The sequence below is a fragment of the Hakea prostrata genome, chromosome 7 (assembly GCF_041222555.1).
Source record: "Hakea prostrata isolate BN-2017 chromosome 7, UWA_Hpros_2, whole genome shotgun sequence".
Classification (NCBI taxonomy): domain Eukaryota; kingdom Viridiplantae; phylum Streptophyta; class Magnoliopsida; order Proteales; family Proteaceae; genus Hakea; species Hakea prostrata.
Window position 1 is genome coordinate 8,235,151 of NC_142606.1, and position 20,844 is coordinate 8,255,994.

General features: G+C 38.1%; 2 protein-coding genes across 6 annotated transcripts; both read left to right on the forward strand.

Moving 5' to 3' along the window:
• Nucleotides 1-1,507: 1,507 nt before the first annotated feature.
• On the forward strand, nt 1,508-14,668 carry LOC149009436 (ABSCISIC ACID-INSENSITIVE 5-like protein 2). Of its 5 annotated transcripts, none has more exons than XM_089160776.1 (5): nt 1,511-1,684; nt 1,869-1,959; nt 2,275-3,398; nt 3,494-3,565; nt 14,023-14,668. In XM_089160776.1, the coding sequence occupies exons 3-5, from the start codon at nt 2,556-2,558 to the stop codon at nt 14,101-14,103; spliced, it is 996 nt and encodes a 331-aa protein (XP_089016902.1). In that variant the 5' UTR covers nt 1,511-1,684; nt 1,869-1,959; nt 2,275-2,555; the 3' UTR covers nt 14,104-14,668. The 5 variants fall into 5 exon arrangements, with proteins under 5 accessions (XP_089016903.1, XP_089016902.1, XP_089016901.1 ...); XM_089160775.1 differs by having other exon boundaries at nt 1,887-1,959; XM_089160778.1 differs by having other exon boundaries at nt 1,887-1,959; nt 2,568-3,398.
• A 1,256-nt stretch (nt 14,669-15,924) lies between these two features.
• LOC149009437 (adenylylsulfatase HINT1) lies at nt 15,925-19,873 on the forward strand. Its single transcript, XM_089160780.1, has 5 exons — nt 15,925-16,078; nt 17,121-17,178; nt 17,844-17,933; nt 18,835-18,952; nt 19,048-19,873. Exons 1-5 carry the CDS (start codon nt 16,023-16,025, stop codon nt 19,113-19,115), a joined length of 390 nt encoding a protein of 129 aa, XP_089016906.1. The 5' UTR covers nt 15,925-16,022; the 3' UTR covers nt 19,116-19,873.
• Nucleotides 19,874-20,844: the final 971 nt, after the last annotated feature.

Sequence of the window (20,844 nt, forward strand, 5' to 3'; positions counted from 1 at the left end):
TGCATATATAATTTTTAATAAAAAAATAAGAGTAATTATTTAAAAAGAGTCAGAATCTGACTCTTGATTACTCTAACATTTAACATATAAATGAGGTAACAATAACCTTTTAAATCATGAGTGCTTAGGTAGATTATTACGGTTAAATACTTGTCATATATTGGTAGCTCTAATAAATATGAATGATGTTTTGTAATCCATTAAATCCAAAGAGAAATAAATGAAATAATTATTTGATGATTTTGTTTTAATTTTTAAGATGTACCCATCAGGCATGTACTATATATTTGACTCTTCTCCTCTTGTAAGTGGAAGACTTGATTTCCACTTACATGAGAAAAAAAGTGATATTTTCACGTGGCATCATAATGTGCATGTACATTTAAACTAACCCTGACAACAAAATTTAGGATAAGACAGGTGAAAATTACCTAAGATAAAGATGTGGACTTACTTCATCTTCAAATTAGACAAATTCATGCATGCAATAAACAAATGGGACAACAATTAACAAACATGTTGACCCACAAGTCCTTTTCATTGTTCAATATTGCATTTTTTGGCTTTTTCTTTCTAGATCATTATAATTTGTCCTTCTATGAGAATAGAAGAAAGTGAGCTTAATATTGGTTGCGAAGTATCAAGGCCAATGAATTGAAAGGAGGAAAAAAAAAAAAATCTTTTGTGGTATTGAATCTCATTGGCACAAGGAAGTGAAGTGGTCCACATAAGACATGATGTATGATGAGGGAACAAATCTATAAAATTCTATAGGGGATTAAAGATAATTTAAAAAAATGAATCCAGCTAGCTGCAATCACTATCATGTTCTTAATTAAGGAGAAGATTAAGTATTTTTTTTTTTTTTTTTGTTAAAGATTAGGTACTAGATCTTTCACATTAAGACTTCAATTTATATTATCGTTTAAGGAAGAAAAAAAAATGCTAGGTAGGTACAAAATTATAATGGTTACGAGCTACAAGGAATTCGGATCAACGCTTAGGCGCTTCACTCCTTTATCAGCCTACTCGAAAGAAGATTTACCCAATTCAAAACCTCAAATCAACGGAGAGCGCGTATGGCGAATCTCTCTCTTGACAGGGTTGACCTATATTAAAAAGAATTCCAACATGGCTAGAATTTGACAGTGTTAAAACGATTTTATTAATTTGTTTGTCTGAATAATAAATAAGGTTAACTTACTTATGTCTAGATAATCTTTCACATTTCACAGTATGATTTGATTTCTCAAAAAAAATAAAAACGATAAAGTGGGGATAAAATTCTAAATTTAAGGTTTACAAGAAATCAGACATGCCGTGAAAATTTATTTATGTTTTTGGGCCGTAAATTGTAACTGAGAAAGGTAACCGGGAACGACTACTGTGGCTGCGGTGATGGGCATGGCTCAGGTTGCCAGCATCTGAAGGTAGAAAAACGTCCATTCACACGGGGTGATGGGTCCATTGGAAAAGAATTCCCCGTATAAATACAGGTCAGTTACTTGTACTTTTGTTTTTTTTCTCTATTTTTATGAACAAAAAATATGGGAATTTGGCTTTGTTTCCATTTTGTTTGTCCCACTGCAACTGTGTTGATTCCATGTATAACGACTGATGAGGAATGACGGTTTCAAGATTCAGATGGTATTATACTTAAGATTCAGATCAGATCCTACTGCAAGTAAGTATAGTGGGTTGTTTTTAATTTGTGGGTCAGAACAAGTGTGGATTGTGTTGCACTTCTTGGGAAACTGTTTTTATAGGAAGATTTGATGTTTTACATGAAAAGGGTTCTTCAGAGTTTTCTATAAGCAGAAAATATTTCTGGGTTTTCTCTGTTCTTACTGTAAATGACTAAAATGTAGTTATCTATTTCATGCAAGGTGCGTTGAAGCCTTCTTTCTGGGTTTTGGGTTCTTGTGAAACCTGAAAAAAAAGTTCTTCGTTCACTTCTTGGTGAGTGTGTTCTCCTCCCTTCTGATCTTCGTTGCCTTCGATTTTGTAAAATGCGTTTCTTTGTTTCCGTTTCTTTCTGTTTCGGGGAAAAATGAGATCTAATTGGTTTTTATTTAATTTTGTGTTCTAAGCATTGATGGGCATGCTCAACTTTGGTTTGAAGTTCGAAGTTGGGGATTGAGGTCAATGTCTATATAGAGTTTAGTAATAAAGGATTCCCTTTTATGTTTTTTTCTTATCTAACAGTGTATGGTCTTTAACCCGCTTTAGAATTTTTTTTTTGGGGGGAGTGACTGCTTTTTCCTAAAATTTCAGGTTAGAGAAGAGGACACACTTTTAGCTCCATTAGAGGTTTCGCGGATAGTTTGTTGTGTTCCACGTGGTTTCAGTGCCTTTCAGGTTCTGTTTTGTTTAGTACTTCGTTCTCCCTGGGTTGGTGATTTGAAATTCTTTGGTGGATTTGTATTTGCAGTTGAGAGGTGTATATGTAAACTGCAAAAACTAAACTTGCCAATTCTAGGGTTTTTGCTACATATTTTTTTTTTCTTTTCGGTTTTGGAAATTGGAATGATAGGTTAAGGGTGAATCTTTGTTGGATGGGGATTCAGACAATGGGGTCTCAAGGAGGCGGTGGTGGTGGTAGTGGGGGGCAGCAGTTGGTCCGGCAAAGTTCATTTTATACGCTTACTCTAGATGAGGTTCAGAATCAGTTAGGGGACTTGGGGAAACCACTAAGCAGCATGAACTTGGATGAGCTTCTCAAGAATGTGTGGACGGCTGAGGCTAACCAGGCCATGGAAATGGATGCTGAGAATGTTGCCTCAGCTGGACAAGTTGTTTCGGCTTCGGCTTCGACTTCGTTGCAGCGTCAGGCAAGCCTGTCATTAATTACATCTTTAAGCAAAAAGACTGTTGATGAAGTGTGGAGAGATATCCAACAAGGGCAGAAGAAGAACAATGAAGAGATAAATGCCAAGGAAAGGCAGCCTACTTTGGGGGAGATGACATTGGAAGACTTCCTGGTGAAAGCAGGCGTTGTTGCTGAAGGTTCTACCGAGAAACAGAATACTAGGCCTGCCATGGGAGCTGATTCAACGTCTCCTCAAAGTTTTCCACAACAAGCTCAGTGGTTGCAGTATCAGCTCCCTTCAATGCAGCAGCAACAACAACATCCACAGCAAAAGATGATGGGTATTTATATGCCAGCCTGTCCTGTTCCACCTCCTTTGCCTGTGAGTGCAAGCTCACTTCTGGATGTGGCATATCCTGACAACCAAGTGGCCATATCACCCCCTTTGATGGGCACATTATCAGATACACAGACACCAGGGCGGAAACGGTTTGCCTCAGGAGATGTTGTTGAGAAGACTGTTGAGAGAAGGCAAAAAAGGATGATCAAGAATAGAGAGAGTGCAGCCCGATCACGAGCTAGGAAGCAGGTGACTGTGGCTTATTGTTGGTCCTTGAAGTAAATTACAATGCTGGTTATTATTTCTTTTGAGAATGACATTAAAGTTACATGTGGCAATGATAGGCATACACACATGAGCTGGAGAACAAAGTTTCACGTCTGGAAGAAGAGAATGAAAGGCTTAAGAAACAAAAGGTATGTTCTGTCAGCTTTCTTCCTGCACTTATTAGTTGTCCCTTTTTGCCCTCAAGAATGAATGCTTATGGCTTCTCTACCACTATTTTCTAGTTTTTTGATGAACTTTCAAGCCTGTCATTTGGTCTTGTGTTAGCTGCAAAATACAAATTTTTTTTGAGGACCTGTATAGAAAGTTGAAGTATGGAAAAGAAACCAGAACAGGTTCTGTGTCTTCCCCCCCACTCCAAAATTGGAAGGAGAAGTGAAGAAATTTCTTGGCTGTCATCAATCTCAAATGTATAGATACTTTTGCAGTCCATTTGACAAGTCATATGCACCAGGCGTTAAGTTGTTTTGAGTATGTATTATGTAGGCCTTCACCATTTGAAGAACTCAAGTGTTTTTTTTTTTGGGTGGGGGAGAAGGGGGTGTTCTGGGCGAGGGTGTAAATGGGTAGTCCTTTATGGTGAGTATAAAATCATTGAGGTGCATCAGTGAAGAGGGAGAGACTGGTGAATGAAGTCTCTAGGATGAGCACTATTTTTTTTTTTTTGCTTCTTGTTTTTTGTTTTTTGTTTCTCCAATGAAAAAAGGCTGTCCCTATTCCTTCCTTCTGATATGTTCTATTGTATAAATAGTGTATGCATCTGTTAGTTTTGATGTAGTTTTCTTTTATTAAGATAAACTTACACATTTTATTATTTTTCTCTTTCTATGATGCCGTTACATGTCAACTATTAATGAACTCTTTGTTTCTGATTTGAGGATGGTTCTACTTCTTAAAGTTAACCTTATCCTGACTATTCTTTGTCAGCTTCTCTATCAAGGTATTTCATGATTCTAGTAGGTTTCCTCTCTGTATTTCACACATACAGTGGATGGATGGATATCATTGTTCTGACTTCTGATCCAAAGCTTTCGTGGCCCCCCCCCCCCCCCCCCCCCAAATTATTATTATTTTTTTCTTGACCAGTATTAGTTGTTTATTTTTGTGCATAAAAGCAGCCACAGTTGATAGCTTGGGTTAGCTTCTTGGTTTACTGAGCCAAAAGAATCCTTTTGGAGCATGTCTAACCAATTTGGACGTGGTCTTTCCTTAAATTTTAATGGAAATGGCATGCAAAAATGTGATGCAGGTTAGAAGAGAGAAACAGCAGTCCAGGCTTTTACTGGCGATAGGACAGTCCAGCAGCCCTTTATTGACAGAAACTCATCAGTATTTTTCTTTTTTTTTTTCTTTCTTTCTGTTCAGCATTTTAAGCTGCTAGTTCACTCCAAACTGAGCCAATGGAGGGGATTAATAGAAGTTTTTACTTTTTTTAATTTTTATTTTACTTCTATTATTTATCTTTTTTTATCCTATCTGTGAGCTGGGCTTGGCGTGATGGTAGCAATAGAGCCCATCTCTGTATTATCCTTATTTTTATCTCTTGGAAGTAGGATAGGACTTCGTCACTAGGTGGTCGATTTATATTTCATCTTCATCTGGTTTCTATTTTCCTTTATTATTTCGTTTGGATAATCCTATCTGTAATTCAGTCCTAACACTACCCCCTATTGCTGGTTAGCAAACTGTAAATAGTTGTGGAGAGAAAATACATAGATTGTTATGAAGAATATATACCATAGGCCTACCCGCTTGACTTTGGCGATACAATACTTTAGTAATTTTCGAGTTAAGATATGGATTCAGTGATTGCTTGGTGATTTAAGGAGGTTTTGATGGATTTTTAACTAGGACTGAAAGGGTTCCTGGTCAGTTATATTCTTTTTCTATCTTCTGTTCTATTTGCAGACAACAGGTTATATCTACTCACTTTCTGTTGCCTGTGATAGTACTCTTTCATTATTCTGATTCTGTTGTTTGTATATTTTATTATCTGCTGATCTATTCTGCTTCTGATTTGGTAGATCATTTTCTGTTTTGTTCTGCTTTATGATCTGGAGTTTTATGATTGATTGGTATTGTTCTCGACTTCTTCTTACTCTCCTATTAGCTCTAGGATTCTACCATACCTCACTATTCTGCTGTTGAAATTGACCCAATTTATGTGGGCTGTGTCTCCCACTGGATCATGCAGGAGGCCTTCCTTGGGTTGCCTCAAACTTGTCTGGAATTTGGATATTTTGAAGATTATTTCTATGTTGGGGTTAACATAGAGATGGCTTAGGTAGGAGATGGCTACTGATTTATTTTCTGAATTAAGCAGAGTTTCCAAATTAGAGTAGGATTCCTTTTTACATTGGGTTTCGTTTCTACTGATGTACATAGGAACCCTGCAATTGGAACTCAGATTTGAGAATGAATAAATTTTTGTGAAGAGCCTTTCTAGCTAGGTGTGCAGATTTTCTACCCACCTTTCCTTATTTCTTCCCCTCCCAGCAACTTTGAGGCCTTCTTGGGTCAACTCCTTGTTGCCATCAGCCATCCACTGATATTGTATCAGCCTCCCTTTTCCCTTTATCCCTGTCTAAACCTTTGATCCCCAGCATCATTGAATTCTAACCATCCTTTTGAGTCCAACTGAAGCTTCAACACCTTCAATTCCACAGACAAACCCTCACTATCTTCCCCTTTATTTCAGTACTTCAATCGATTCACTCCCCTGCTTTGGCCCCATATTCTGCCCAAGAGAAAAAAAGGGTGGGGTGGTTCAGACAATATCACTGCCGGTGAACATAATCTCTTCAGTCTGATTTGGTTGGAGAGCTCCTTAGAGAAACTGAAACCCACCTTGGTTCTGTGTTCCAGTTGAAGCTGAACACCAGTTTTTTTGATTCTGCCATGTTCTTTGCAGATCCCCTTTCTGTTCTGATTCTTCAGATGTAAAAACTCCCTTTCAAAATTGTTTACCCTTCTATGATAAGTCGTTAAAACACTTTTCCCCTGACCGTACAGCTTTTGTTTCTTTAGCCTTATCATTTCTTTGAAATCTTTATTTTCGGTTATGATGTGAACCAAAATTCTCCTCTTGGCCGAAACCCTGATTTGGGCCTAAAACCCACACATAGGGGGAAGCCTCCCAAGGCTTGCCAAACCGTAGGAGGGACAATTTTGTCCTTATTGTCGCCTTAGATCTCTCTAATTTCAGCATGTGTCTTTGGTAAATATGTTATTATTACAGCATGTGAATCTTCAGTTTTTAATTAGCATGTGTCAATTAGAGTTTTTGGTCATTTAGAATTTCAGTTTCAGCATATGCCAATTAGAGTCCATTAGATCTTATATTATTCGACCAATTGTGATTAATGTGGTTGGATCCCAATCTATAAAGGAACCCACTTAGGTTTAGATTATTTTAGTAGGCTATAAATAGCTTATTCTTTCTTTGCAATTCTTCAAGTCTAATTATTGAATAAGAATAGTGAGTTTGAGGGGGCCATGGTGGATTTAAGTAAAGCTTTTTTCTTCAATGATCAGCAACTCTGTCTAGCACTCTTCTTCAGAAATTTCATCAAACAAATCCAATTAAGTGCAGCAATCCCCAGCCCCTTCCTCCCTCTCCCCTACCGTCAGAAGGCTCCCGCACCCCTTCCCCTTCCATTGCAATCATCCCCAACACCTTCCTCATCCTTGCACAACCCTAATTCCCTTTCCCCTTTGCTGCGATACTCTGGCAGCATCATTCCCCAAGCCCTACAACACCCCTTCCCTCACCCCCTATGAACTCCCTTAGATCTCCCCTACCCCTCCCCTCTCCAAACCTTCTGGCCCTCTCTCTGCCTCTTCTTCCTACGACAGCTGTGGCACCCCTCCCTTTAATTCCATCTAAAACCTCAAGCCCTAGCACTTACTAGAAATTCTGCACTTCGTCTTCTTCGCTAAAATTCTGCAGTTCATCCTCAACCAATAAACCTAAACCGTAGATCAACATAAACCCTCAACCACACTACAAACCCACTGAGGATTAGCATCTCTCACACTTGCTCTACTTCCCTTTCCCAATCCTAATCCTATTTGACTTTCCTATGAGGCCCACTCCAAGTAGGAAACCCCCATTAAACCTAAAACCATTAGGAATAAACCTGAAATTATAAACTAACAACAACAGCCCCATTCCTAATCTAACTGAAACCCTAAGGCCCTAGTTTCTAAAGCCTAACTGTTAAATTCAGATCTGAAATTATCTTTACAGCAAGTTTCCAAGTTCAAAACCCTCTCTCAGTTTCCAAGTTCAAAACCCTCTCTCCTTTAACCCCAAGCCTGGACGAATCCTTCTAGACCCTTACCAAACCCTTGTGAAGCCTAAACCCATCCCAAACATCCCTTAATATTAGACTTACTTGCTGTTAAATTCTAGGCAGCCCCTAATTTTAGGGAAATCTTCATAAAACCCTAACCTTAAAATTGGGTTTCACCTCAAGTTGTTTTTCCTGTAGTACCTCTGCCCCTTCTTTATAATTCTGTTTTGTTCTTTATTTTCTTGTTTCTTCTTTTAATTCTTTTATTTATTTATTTAAATCTTCACATCATATTTTCTATGCCTCTTTATTCCACCTTGTCCTTACTTTAGCCTCAAGTCTTATTTTGCCCCCTCCATCTTTATTCTGACATCCCAGTAGCCCTTAGAGAATCTATTTGTTTACAACAGAACCAACCTGGGGTTGATTGATCGATTTGCTTCTTTCAATTAGAGATGGTTCCCCTAAACTTCGTACAACACTCCTTGATTCGAGGAAGGTTGTCATCAGGTGTCTATGGTACTACCATTTTTTATGATAAGGTGTCAAGCATGATAGAATCTTCTGAGAGTGGATTGGAGGTGGCCAACAGATGTGCTGATCAAGCTAAATTGAACAGCCAAATCAATATTGCAGTTGAAGAATTGATTGACGGTCCCATTTCAGCTGTTTAACCTATGATCAGTTTCATATTGAAGAGAAACCGTTGTCTAATGACCTCCAAAAATTCATGACGGTTGATTGTAGGTGTGTTGAATGATCAGTCCATCAAAATTGGTGTTTGTTGACGCCAATCTAGGAGTGCTGATTCTCTCATTTTACAAAACTCAAGGTTGAGTTTTTCTCAACACCTGGAGAATTGATGCAGGAGCACTTCTCTTGGTTGCCTTGAACCCATTTGTGAACCTAGACTTGGAACCAGGTCCATTTGGGTCATTGGCTGGTTATTTAGGGTAAATTTCAGTTGGATCCCTTGAGGTTTGACCTAAGTCAAAATTGGTCGCAAAAAAGTTGAACTTTGCATTTGGCTCCCCTGTGGTATCCTAAAACAACTAACTAAGGACACTCCCTTAATTTGTTGACGGAAACTATTAATTTAGAAAATTTTATGAAAAAAATACCCCGCAGTCATCAGAAGGAATGGCGGTGGCAAAATCAACTTATATATCCGGCTTGAGAATTGATGTAGGAGCACTTCTTTGGGTTGCCTTGAACCCATTTGTGAACCTAGGCCAGAACCAGGTCCCATTTGGGTCATTGGTTGGTTGTTCGAGGATTTGTATTTAGGGTAATTTTTAGTTGGACCCCTTGAGGTTGGCCCTAAGTCAATTTTGGTCGGAAAAAAGTTGAACTTTGCATTTGGCTCCCCTATGATATTCTAAACGACCAACTAAGGACACTCCCTTAAGTCGTTAACGGAAACTGTAAATTTAGAAAACTTTATGATAAAAATACCCTGCAAACATCATAAGGAATGGCGGTGGCAAAATCAACTTATATATCCGGCCACTTTTCTGAATCTCCAGCCACCTTTTGATCTTTTTCGTGTACCCAAACCTTCTCCACCTTATCAGGTCCATCACCATCACTCCCGTGTTGAAGTAACTATTTAGGGTAATTTTCAGTTGGATCCCTTGAGGTTTGACCTATAAGTCAATTTTGGTCGGAAAAAAGTTGAAACTTTGCATTTGGCTCCCCTTTGGTATCCTAAAACGACCAACTAAGGGCACTCCCTTACTTCGTTGATGGAAACTGTTAATTTAGAAAGTTTTATGATGAAATTCCTGCAAACATCAGAAGGAATGGCAGTGGCCAAATCAACTTATATATCCGGCCACTTTTCTGAATCTTCACCCACCTTTTGATCTTCTTCGTGTCCCCAAACCTTCTCCATCGTATCAGGTCCATCACCCCCTTGTTGAAGTAACATGGATTTCTCCCTGGAATGTGCTTGAGAATTGCTTCTCTAACCAGCAGTTTGTAGGGAAATAATTTGTGAAGTTCACATAGTGGTATTTGGTGTTCCAATGGTTCTAGGGCCAAGATCCGTTTCTCACAGCTTGGCTACCGTCCACCACTATGAGATTAGAATCCAAGTAAATCACTTGATGGACACACAGCTCCAGTAAATCCGCAAGGTGATTCCTAGCCTAATTTCAACGGCTGCGCTAGGCTTGCTCGCTGATTGTCGAGATCATGCTCCTCACAATCTCTAGATTAAAGTAACAGAACTTAAACTTCAGCTGCGGAAATACAGGGTGAACTACGGTTTCTATATTTGTCTCTGACATGAGGAAATGGAGGAAAATGTTCTCCAGGCACATTGAGTGCTGAAGAACAAAGTGGGAATAGAACCTTCATTCCACATTTCTATGAACATAGAAAGAGCTTGGGCACAGTGAAGGGCTGTTCGGAGCCTGGCTGAGAGAGCCCAAACCTCCTATTCCTCTACTGTCCACCTTCCATTTTCCTATCCTTTTCTTCTCACTGTCTTCTACACCCAGCCAAGCCATATTCTTATTGTGTTAAATGACTGCAGCTGTGTACAAGTGACCACTGCTGATGCCAGAAGCTAATCTCAAGACAAACTCTTGCGTTACTGTGCTGGCCACCACCAGTGAAGGATTGAAGTACAAATCTGCAAACCTGTTTTATGCCTGTTTTTCTGCAACAAGCAGACCTGCTTCTATCTGAAGTTTGACCCCTCCAGAAGAGTGTTGGAGGTTTGAGTCAGCTAAACGAGAGGGCCACTGATCTCATTTTGAGTTCCTGCGGCTGGCGGCTGGCCAAATCGTCCTGCAGCCTTTACCTTGTAATTTTATCACCAACTCAGATCTGTTGTGCTGACCATCTGAACTGATTCCAACTGGCAGCAAAAAGCTTTGTCTCATCAACCTCGGTGTCCTATTCTAGGGCTGGTTTGCTAAACATTCCATAACCTTCTTATATTGACTTATCTTCATATCTCAGCTATTAACCATCAGAATTGGCTCGAATTCAGAGAGTACCTCCATCTCTGCTCAACTTAAGTTCCAATTGTTCTACAGGCTGGTTTGGTTTGACTGGTAAAACTTCTAAAGTCTGGTTTTGTTGGTAGTTTGAATTTTGGGGTTCATTTGGGGCCAGGTTAAACCTACTTTATTCATACTTTATTTGAACCTCCAATTTAATACTAATTTGAATGTCCAGCAATCCTAATTTCATTAGTGATCTCCTCTTGTCTGGTATTGTGCTTGTCCAAAGGAAAAACCGTTATTCTCTCTCTCAGTTGTCTTCCCCAACTGATCATCTGAATCTTCTTTTGCATCATTTCTTTCTGTGAGACACTTCTTCATTGTGGGTAGATTTTCTATCATCTTCTCTAGGATTGTGGGCCATCATAGATCGATTACTTTCTTATTGTAGAATAAGCACACGGAATTTGTCGAAATGGAAAAGTCCAGCTTTTGAGAAGTCTTGAAGCATGGGCAATATCTGATTCAGCAACACATTATAAGAATGAGGCCAATTAAGACAAGCTGTGGGGCTGTTTTACAACCTTCTGTGTTATTTTCTTGCATTAAAAATCGAAAGTTGTAATGGAAGTCCTAGCTTGGATTTTCAGTCCCTAGTGGCCGTGAATTCAAGTGGAAGCTTTTAGAGTTTTTCTTGAGCCATGTGAACTTATGGTAGTACTTACGGCAATTTTTTTCAATGGATTCTCAGTTTTTGTTATTTTATCCTCTGAACTCCTGGCTCAATCCCATCATATGAGGATTTTCTTTCTTCTTTTTTCGGGTTTATTGCTACTTTTTGAGTGGTCTGTATTGATTTTTTGAAAGTTTGATCCCTTTCTGGGTCTGGTATCGTTTGCTACTTCATAGTTCCAATTAACTTTGAAGATCCTACTTCAAGCAGAAATCCGGTAAGAGTTGTTCCATATTAATGACAGGACGGAGATAAGAAAGCAATAAGCTATAAAAATATAAAGATGGTGGCTTAGTATAGGATTCGGCTATAAAAATATAAAGATGGTGGCTGAGTATAGGATTCAGCTATAAAAATATAAAGATGGTGGCTGAGTATAGGATTCAGTTTCTCTGCTAATAGCTGAAGGGTATCGTAATTATTATAAAACTAATGAGGAACTGAATAGGGAAAGAAGCTGCTTGACCTAGAATCTCTTAATTAGGTACATTTTGTTTTTTTATCTTTATAATGCAGTCGTGTTTTATGGCTCAGTATTAAATTTGGGCTAGATTATTGGCTTTATTGTAGTATTGAACAGAATATAAAGCCCAAAAGTAGTCTTTAGTATTTTCAACAGATCTCTCTACCCTGTTTCTTTCTCTTCTCTTTACTAGCACATGCTTACTCATATTAGATCCCTATGATCAAATAGGTTTGCTTTGTCTCTAAACAAATATATTAGAACCTGTTCTATATTTTTTCCTCTTTTTGTCTAATCAGTCTCTCAACCTCCACTATATAATTAGCATTGTAATAATTTCCTGCATGTTTTCTTCGATCTTGCATATTATAATTTGGAATATCCTTTCCAATATTCGTGGCCATTATATCTAAATTCAGTTTCTGTTCTTATCAACTATTTGATTGGAAAGTTTTCCTTGCGTATTTGAAAAAAACTCCCCTCCAGTACATACTTCTGTCCTGTGATCGAGTATACATAAGCCATTGTTTCCTTTTCATGGACTGATAGTGTCTAGGCAATTTAAATGCATATACTTGATGTAGAACAGCCGATTCCCTTGATAGTCATCTTGGCTGCAAATATACAGAATAATCTGAAATTTTTTGAGGTGCAGGATTGGAAGGATGATGATTCTAGCAGTACTCCTTTCCCTGGGCAGTTTAGGTGCCCCAGGACTTTTTCATCTTTTAACAAATGGATTGATTTGGAGCAAGAAATGTTGGCTATTTTGGCTTCAGGACTTTTGACTGATACACTCATGGGTTTTAGGATTTATAGAGATTAGCACCCTGGCATCTTCTATTGAATCTTCGCATTATGCTATCTTATCAGACCTTCAATCAAATATTCAGTTCAAACTTCAAAGCATTTGCTTTTTTCATTAAGTTACTGTATATGTGTGCATCTCTGGGGAATAAGAATGAAGGCATGCCTGCTCTCCTTTACAACTCTTGACGTAATGTAAATTCCACTTGTATTCAGTGCTCGTGGTTTGCTATAATTTATCAAAAGATCAACACGTGGCATATCGTGACCAGGCATGATGCTGGTGCCTTACCCAGAGGTTGCTTTGTCAATTGGATTCTTCTCCTCACGATTCCAGTTGAAACGAAGCTCATAATTTTTGGAATTTTCTTTTTTGCCCCGCGGGGCAGGGGGGGGTGTTGGAGGAGGGGGAGAGGAGGAAAAAAATGGAAAAGGAGTTTCTCTCACATGTCTGGGAGAGGTTGCAACGGAAGCATGTTGCTGCCTATGCTACGTCTGGCGTGCTGTGGGTAATCTATATCATTTTGACTACCAAAGTCTTCTGGTTTACTTATCCATTATTTGTAGATGCAATGTGCTAGTGTTAATTCTACTGTTGCTCTTCCCAGTTCCCCCTCTGGCTTTATATTTGGATACTGAGAATCTTTGAAGATGCATGCATGATACTGGATTGGTCCTAATAGGCGTGGACAATAAACATGCGGCTGCTTTGTGGTTGAAGTTGCAAGTTTCCTTGTTTATATCCAAAAGTTCTGGAGGTAGCATCCAATAGTTTGAATTTCTTTTTCTTTTCTCCTTTTTTGTATTTTTTCCTCAGTGCCTTCCCAAAGATATAAGGGGAAGAATGCACTCGGCCAAAACAAATATGAAAATTGATGGTTGCATGTACCCCCCCCCCCCCCCCCCCACACACACACACACAAAACAAATTGATGTTTCTGCATCCTTCTGATTATGTTGGGTACTTGTCCATTCTGCAGTATGTCCCTGCCACCCCCTGTATGGCCCTTTATTCAATAGAATTGCAATGCATTTCCTGATTTTAAATTGGTCTTGGTGTTTGTCGATCAGAATGTGATGAACTCTAATATACATACAGATACAAGTCATAATTAGTCAGGAGTTAATCCAATGTGAGTAACCCCATCATTTTTGGCTGGCATTACCTATCAGCTTGAGACTAGTTAACAATCAAAAACTTCATATTAGTCCTGTCCAATTCTTGCAATTTTATGTTCCTTTACATTGTTTATTTTCTACCGACAATTAGTGTTTACATTCTCAGTTGCCAAGAAACTCTGATAAACTAATCAATCTCTATTTTATCCTTTTGCAGGAACTGGAGAAGATGTTGCCCTCTGCACCGCCTCCCGAACCGAGGTATCAACTTCGAAGGACAAATTCTGCCCCTTTCTGAAGTGTCTATATGAAAGTTTTGTAGATCTGTGTGGGGGTGTATTTCTTTGGATGTTTCCATCAATCACTAGATAACCCGTGCTTCTGAACCTCCATATGTGTTGGGGAATCATTGTAAATTTATGGGAAGGGCCTTGGAAGTTCTTCTTAGAGATAGATGCTTTTTGCTTCTGCTTTCGTTACTCTTGGCTTTTCCCTACATGGAGGTGTTAAGTGTATGTACATTATTAATTATTACCTTAAGTTTATCGGGCATTAATTGGATTTGGTGTATCTAGCTGTTCCTGTTATTTGTGACTGTCTTAGAGGAGAAAAAGATTGGCAGAATCAAGTGTATCATAACATGTTTGTTTGTAATCATGGAATTTGAGTTTTCAGTTTATGGGGCATGCCTTGGCAATGTACAGTGCTTTAACAAGTTGAATGTCAAAACAGGACCTGGTTGGTTGGTCCATTTAGTTGGAAACACTTGCATATAGTTGAGTTTATGTAGCATAATGTTTGGTGTTTAAGATTTGTTAAGATGGGTGTTCGACATGCTCAGCAATTGGAACCACCCTTGATATCCTGGCAATTGAATGTTTTATTTTCTCCTTTGGAAGTGAGGTTTGTTTGGGCCATCTTGTGAGTACCTTGATTACATTTTGGGGTAGTTTTTTACATATTATTTATATATAGAGCGAGATTTTACCCTAGGCCCCAAGGGGATTTGAATTTCGAACTTTTGACTCATGGTTATGAGCGTCAACCCCTTTGAGGTCCATTATTAGTTAGATTCATAATGGTTTTGTTTCAGGCCGAGCCATTTAAGATAATATTTGTCTCGCTTATGAGTATTTACATTGTAAATTAAAATAAAAATAAAAATGAAGATATATGATTCTTAAGATATATTTTTACAAGGCCTATAATAAATTAGAGTGATCATACATTAAACATATTTTGAGATATTTGGGGTTTGATATCAGATGGGTTTAATGGGTTATGCAATGCATAATTACTGTTGAATATCAAATCAAAATCAATGATGCGCTTTCTAAAAATATTGTGCCACAAAGAGGTCAAATAAGGTTGTCCATCAAATCCTTACATCTTCATCTTCTGTCAAGAAATTCTCTCATAAAGGCTTAGCTCTAATATCGAGATCCCCTGCCTACCTGGCTTTAGGCTTTCTTGCATTGCCTTGAAGATTAACTATTTATTTTTATACAGATATACAATCTCACATTAATTATAGAGTCTCAAAGGACTTGTGGAGACTTTTTCCCAAGGACAAGTCATGCCATTACTGAATAATTAGCTCTCCTTCAAATCTTGAAGATGGAGTATGGAATAGTACTTTTATACGAAGGAGGTAGAAATTGCATCATGTAAAACTATGATAGAGGTTTTGTAGAGGTTCAAAACAAATGTTGACTCAACTCTTTGGCAACTCTAGTTGAATTTGAAGCCACCAAAGATGACATTCTTCTTGGCTCTTCTTTAGGAGCAGTTGATTTGCTTACATGTGATTTTTGCTCTCTAAACTCTTGATTTTTTTTTATTAGAAGTGCTAATAAATTCTTTGGAACTTAGTGAGTTATACCACCTTTGTTTATTGTGGACAATAAATTCTCCGGAACTTAGTGAGTTATACCACCTTTGTTTATAGTGGATTTTTCTCGTTTGTATAGGTCTTTTAATCATCATTTTTTCATTTAATTTATTATTTAATATATATATATATATATACACGCTCTTGTGTTTTGGGAAAAGAAAAAAAAAAAATCGTGAACTTCCAAATTCCTTTTCATTCTTTGCGTTTCCAGACATCCAAACACCACCGAAGGACAGCAAGGCTAGTGGCACTGTGGCAGTGACTACAAAAACGCTGCTGCTCGCGTTGTCTGGCCTCGACAGCACTTTGCTTCGCTTCGTGCAATGGCTTCTGAGAAGGAAGCTGCCCTGGCAGCCGTTCCATCCGATTCACCAACCATGTAAGCATCGATCGTTCTTCTTCTATTTCTTGTTATAAATTAAACGCTTTTGGCTAATATCAATGAAATTAAAATTAACCACAGCAAAGCTTACAAGATTTTGTTTCTTTTTTGGGTATTTCCAAAAGATCCATGAAAGCATTCCACATCCCCCACCTCTCACCCCCTTCTCCGCCCTTCTATTTACATGAGTTTTTCGATTCATTTTGTCGATGACTCGGTGACTCCATTTCTGGGAAATAATGGAAGGTAGCAGAAATATAGAAAGTTATATGGGATTATGCTTAGTATATAATTTTAGGGGTTTGATTTTCTTATGGGTGGGTTAAAGGATTTGCGAAATAGTGTCATTGTTAGAGCCTAGAGGGATCAGGCAGGCTTCAGATATGATATAGAAGGGGGAATTACTATGGTGCCTTCGATTTGTAAGCTTGGATGAATTCTGACGAATTAACGTTTAGCTAAGAAATACTGCAAGTAGTATGATCTTTTGGGTCCCTGGCCAGGAGAGCTTTTTCCTGTTCGGGCAGGGTAAAGTGGGAACCCTCCACTCTTGGGTTGTCTGAGACTTCTTCAGCACCCTTGTTTACCCGTTCCAATGAATGATCAGTTTTGCTACCCAAAAAAAAAAAAAATGATCTTTTGGGTCTATTCCATTTGGGGCTGGTTGCACATGATTTAGCATTTTTCTGATTGTAGATTGACGAGAGTCACGAGAGGTTTAAATGAGGGAAAGGACAAAAAGGAAAAAAATTGGCACCCATTTTTAGCACAATCTGTAACACTGGTACAAAGAAATGAGAGAGTCAAACCAACCTCCTTTGGATTTTTGTAGAAAAAAATTGTCATGTAGCAGTTCCATATTATTATTATTTTATGTGAGAAATTATATGGAAGAAACAAATAGCTGCTGCAATCAAATTGAAGAAAGTCCAGACACTCAAATCCTACCCTACTGCAAGTAAATTGGTGATGTCATTTTAGGGGAACTGAAATCATGGCTTTGAAATGAGATTTGACTAATTCTCTCTTATATTTGCAGATTTGACAAAATCATAAATAAGGAAATCCCTAGTACTGTGGTTTATGAAGATGATAAGGTATTTCTGCAAGTATATCTGTACATGTGAATCTTGGCTCACTTCACTTTATTAATCATGATGAAGTCTGTAATTCTCTAAAGATAATAAATCATTTTCTAAAGAATGCTGTAGGGTATGGGCCACAGTAGTGTATGGTGATATCACTTACCAATAAATGTGGGCCCTACTCCTTCCTAAGGTGGGGACTATTGTTCAAGAAACTGTGATTGCCTGTACTCCTCCACTGCCTGTGGCCCTAGCATTTCATATTGTTTCTTAAAACTGTTCCTTGAGCATGGGCAATTTTTCATCTTGATATTGTAATTGTTGTGCTGCTTGGTTTAAATTTGTACATTAATTTTTTGGTCTTATGGAATTCAGTGGAATGTTTGTGGGTTTTCTTTTCTTTCCAATTGTAGTCTTGACGTTAAAGATGATTTTCTTTTATGCTGTATTTGAGGCCAGTGGAATGGATTTTTACCAATGCCAGTTGTGTTCATGATTTTCCTCCTAAACTGAATGTAATTTTCCCCTAAAAAAAGGAGAGTAATACTTCTTGCTTGCAGGCCATCTATTTGTAGTAGTTCTTTATTTACATGTCCAGAATGGTTTTAGTTGAGATTGTCACTTTTCTGTTTTTTGGAGGATTACTTATTGACTAGTTCTAATATGTCTTCTGACAGGTTCTTGCATTCAGGGACATTGCACCCCAAGCTCCCACACACATCTTAATCATTCCCAAAGTTAAGGATGGATTAACTGGTCTCTCTAAGGTAATCATAACTCTGATTACATTTTGGAAGAACAATGATTTGATACCATGATGCTATTTTGGTGTCAAAGGAACCAAAATAAATCTCATAATTGTAGCTATTATTTAAAAGAACCTTCAGTGACATCATGAAGTGTAGGGCCTTAATTGTAATTTTTAACAAATTTATCCAATACTTTTAGCAAATTATCCAATCAGCTTATGAAACTATACACAGGTTTTGAGGTAAGGTTGAGGTTAGTATTGCATGGTATAATCATACAACTGATGGGAATGTGATAATTCATTGTGGTTCCCCCACAAATGTACTTCATATTAGTGTCATCTTTAGTAAGGCAAAGTATCACATAAAAAAGAGGAAAATCTGTTATTGAAATGGGCAACATTCATGTCACAAAGATCTGACAAATCACCATCTTTTGTTTGTGGATTTCTGGAAGCTCACAAATGGTTGACTCCTAGACCACCCTGTTATGTTTATCTTACTGAGGTTGGAAGATGTCCAATCACCGTCTTTTGTTTTGTGGTGGTTGAACGAGATTATGAAAATAGAAACAACTGTGCATGATTTATATGGCTTGTCAAAGAGAAGGACGTTTAATTTCCATGTCTGAAAACTTCTCACTTTCATGGACAAGCGGAGAACCAAAATAAATAAGAAGGTGAGCTACCTGCAGAACAAGGTGTCATCCAGTTTATGTGGTCGATGTTTGATAAAGCCATGCAGGAGCTCTGCAAGTCCAACAGTAGGCTGAAATACAAAAGACTAATGCAATCAATATAGTCCTGAATGTACAAGCAGCAGGCTAAATTCATTTGTTGAAGAAACAGTTAGTTCTGTTTAGGATTCCTTGATTTGTGCTTTCCATTATTGTTGATTGTATTGATATTGTTTCTCTCAGGCTGAAGAGAGGCACTGTGAGATTCTCGGCTACCTCATGTACACTGCTAAGAAGATTGCTAAACAGGAGGGCCTTGATGATGGTTTCAGGATTGTTATCAATGATGGTCCCAAGGGATGTATGTAGTCTTATTTATTTTATTTTTTTGTGCCAGTATCACCCTCCTTGTGGTTTTTAGGGTTTTCTTTGGAGTGACTGGTTTGTTTTTTGCAGGTCAATCTGTCTATCACCTCCATATCCATCTTCTTGGGGGACGGCAAATGAACTGGCCACCTGGTTAATTTGTTCCGCATGGGAGGGCAGATAAGAAAATTAGAGTGTTTCCCATTCTTCTGCCCATATTGTTCTGGAGATTATTTAACTGTTGTTTGTGGCTGCTTTTCTTTTGAGGGGGAACGTGTCTGTCTTTTGTCAATACAGTTGACGATCTCTGTTAGGATATGAACACTTACAGTGCTTTACCAAGGCTTTGTTTGGTCATCAAGAAATGCTGGGTCTACCCACTGAAAACGTTTGAAAATGTTTGCCAGCATTAGTTTTACATTATAGGACCCCCTTTTATTTGGTGTGTTTTCTTCTGCTGTAGCCTTCTTGGGTAGCTCAATGCTGCTCTGAGAAAGCTGCTATTCCTTTGGCTCTCAATCTGGTTCTGAATAAGTTTAACTTGTTACAGCATAACACTGCATCTTCAAGGACCTCTGATAGAACCTGGAGCGTACATTAAGTAAAATTTGTTGACTTTCAACTATGGTCCCTAAATGTAGTGATTTCCGGGCATTTTCGTACTGTCTTGAATATAACAGGGATCAATGATCAGCTCTGTTCTCTTTATCAGCTCAAGTAATGACACCTTCAAGTTCCCATCAAGTGCATCATTAGATAAAGTATACATGTCATATTCTAATTTTAGGTTAGAGTTGTTCTTAACCCATAACCATGCTTTGTTCTCTAATCCCTTTAATTTATTTTCTATACTCCCTTAGCTTGGTCTCTTCTGCCTTCGCCTTCTTTGGCTCTGGCCAGGATCAGTCTTACCACCATCACCTGCTTCTCTGCACCCTTGATTTTGGATTTTTTGTTTTTTTTTTGGGTGGTTGGGTTTGGGGGAGTTTCCACTCCCACTCCATTAAAATCTGTGTTCTGTTTCGACTCTCATTCCATTAAAATCTTTGTTCTGTTTCCTTTCCCCTTTGCCTTCTTTAAAGCTGACTTCCTTGTTGGTTTCACAGAACCCTATTCGTTCCTTTGCATGGATCTTTGGTACATGAATGGCTCTGATCAGTTCCTGTGATAAATTTCTTGATGAGAAAGTGAAGTAGGCTCCTCGTATTTGCAGGTATAGAAGAGAACCCATTTGTTATTTTGATGGTTGTCAAAATTTCAACCTTGGAAACTTATTTCTTGAAGCAAGAACGCCTCAAGTATCCACAATTTGATTCCACAAACTCCAAATTTCGAAGGATTCCTCTTTCAGTCTAATCTTTCAAAGTGTTTATCATCAAATCTAATGCAATGTCACCCGCCTCTTGTTCTTCTTCATCAACGAGAGGTAGATGACACGAGAGATAGCAAGTGAAGAAGGTGAGGCCGGTGTTGCAGAAGCCAAAGAGAGAATGTGGGGAAAACAATAAACATAGCCGAGAGAGGAGAGAGGAGAATAGGTTACGACCCACCCTACCCCGATAGAAAAAATTATGAATGTGACAAATGTTTTTTTTTTTTTTTTTTTTTTAATCTAAAGATGTACTTAGTGCTGATTAAAACGGAAATTGCCTTCAGTCCTGCGTGTTGTCAAGTTGAAATTTGGATTGTTGGATCTCAAATTTTGGTCGAGATTTTAATCCGAAGGCTGATGCAAGTACTGAAGCAAAGTCTGATAAGAACCCCTTGAATAACTCTGATAATTATATATATATATATATATAAAAACTATCACATGATAATTTAGTTGGGTGGAAACTTTGTTAACATGTCTACATCAACCCCTTCATATGCTTAAATTTCAAACTA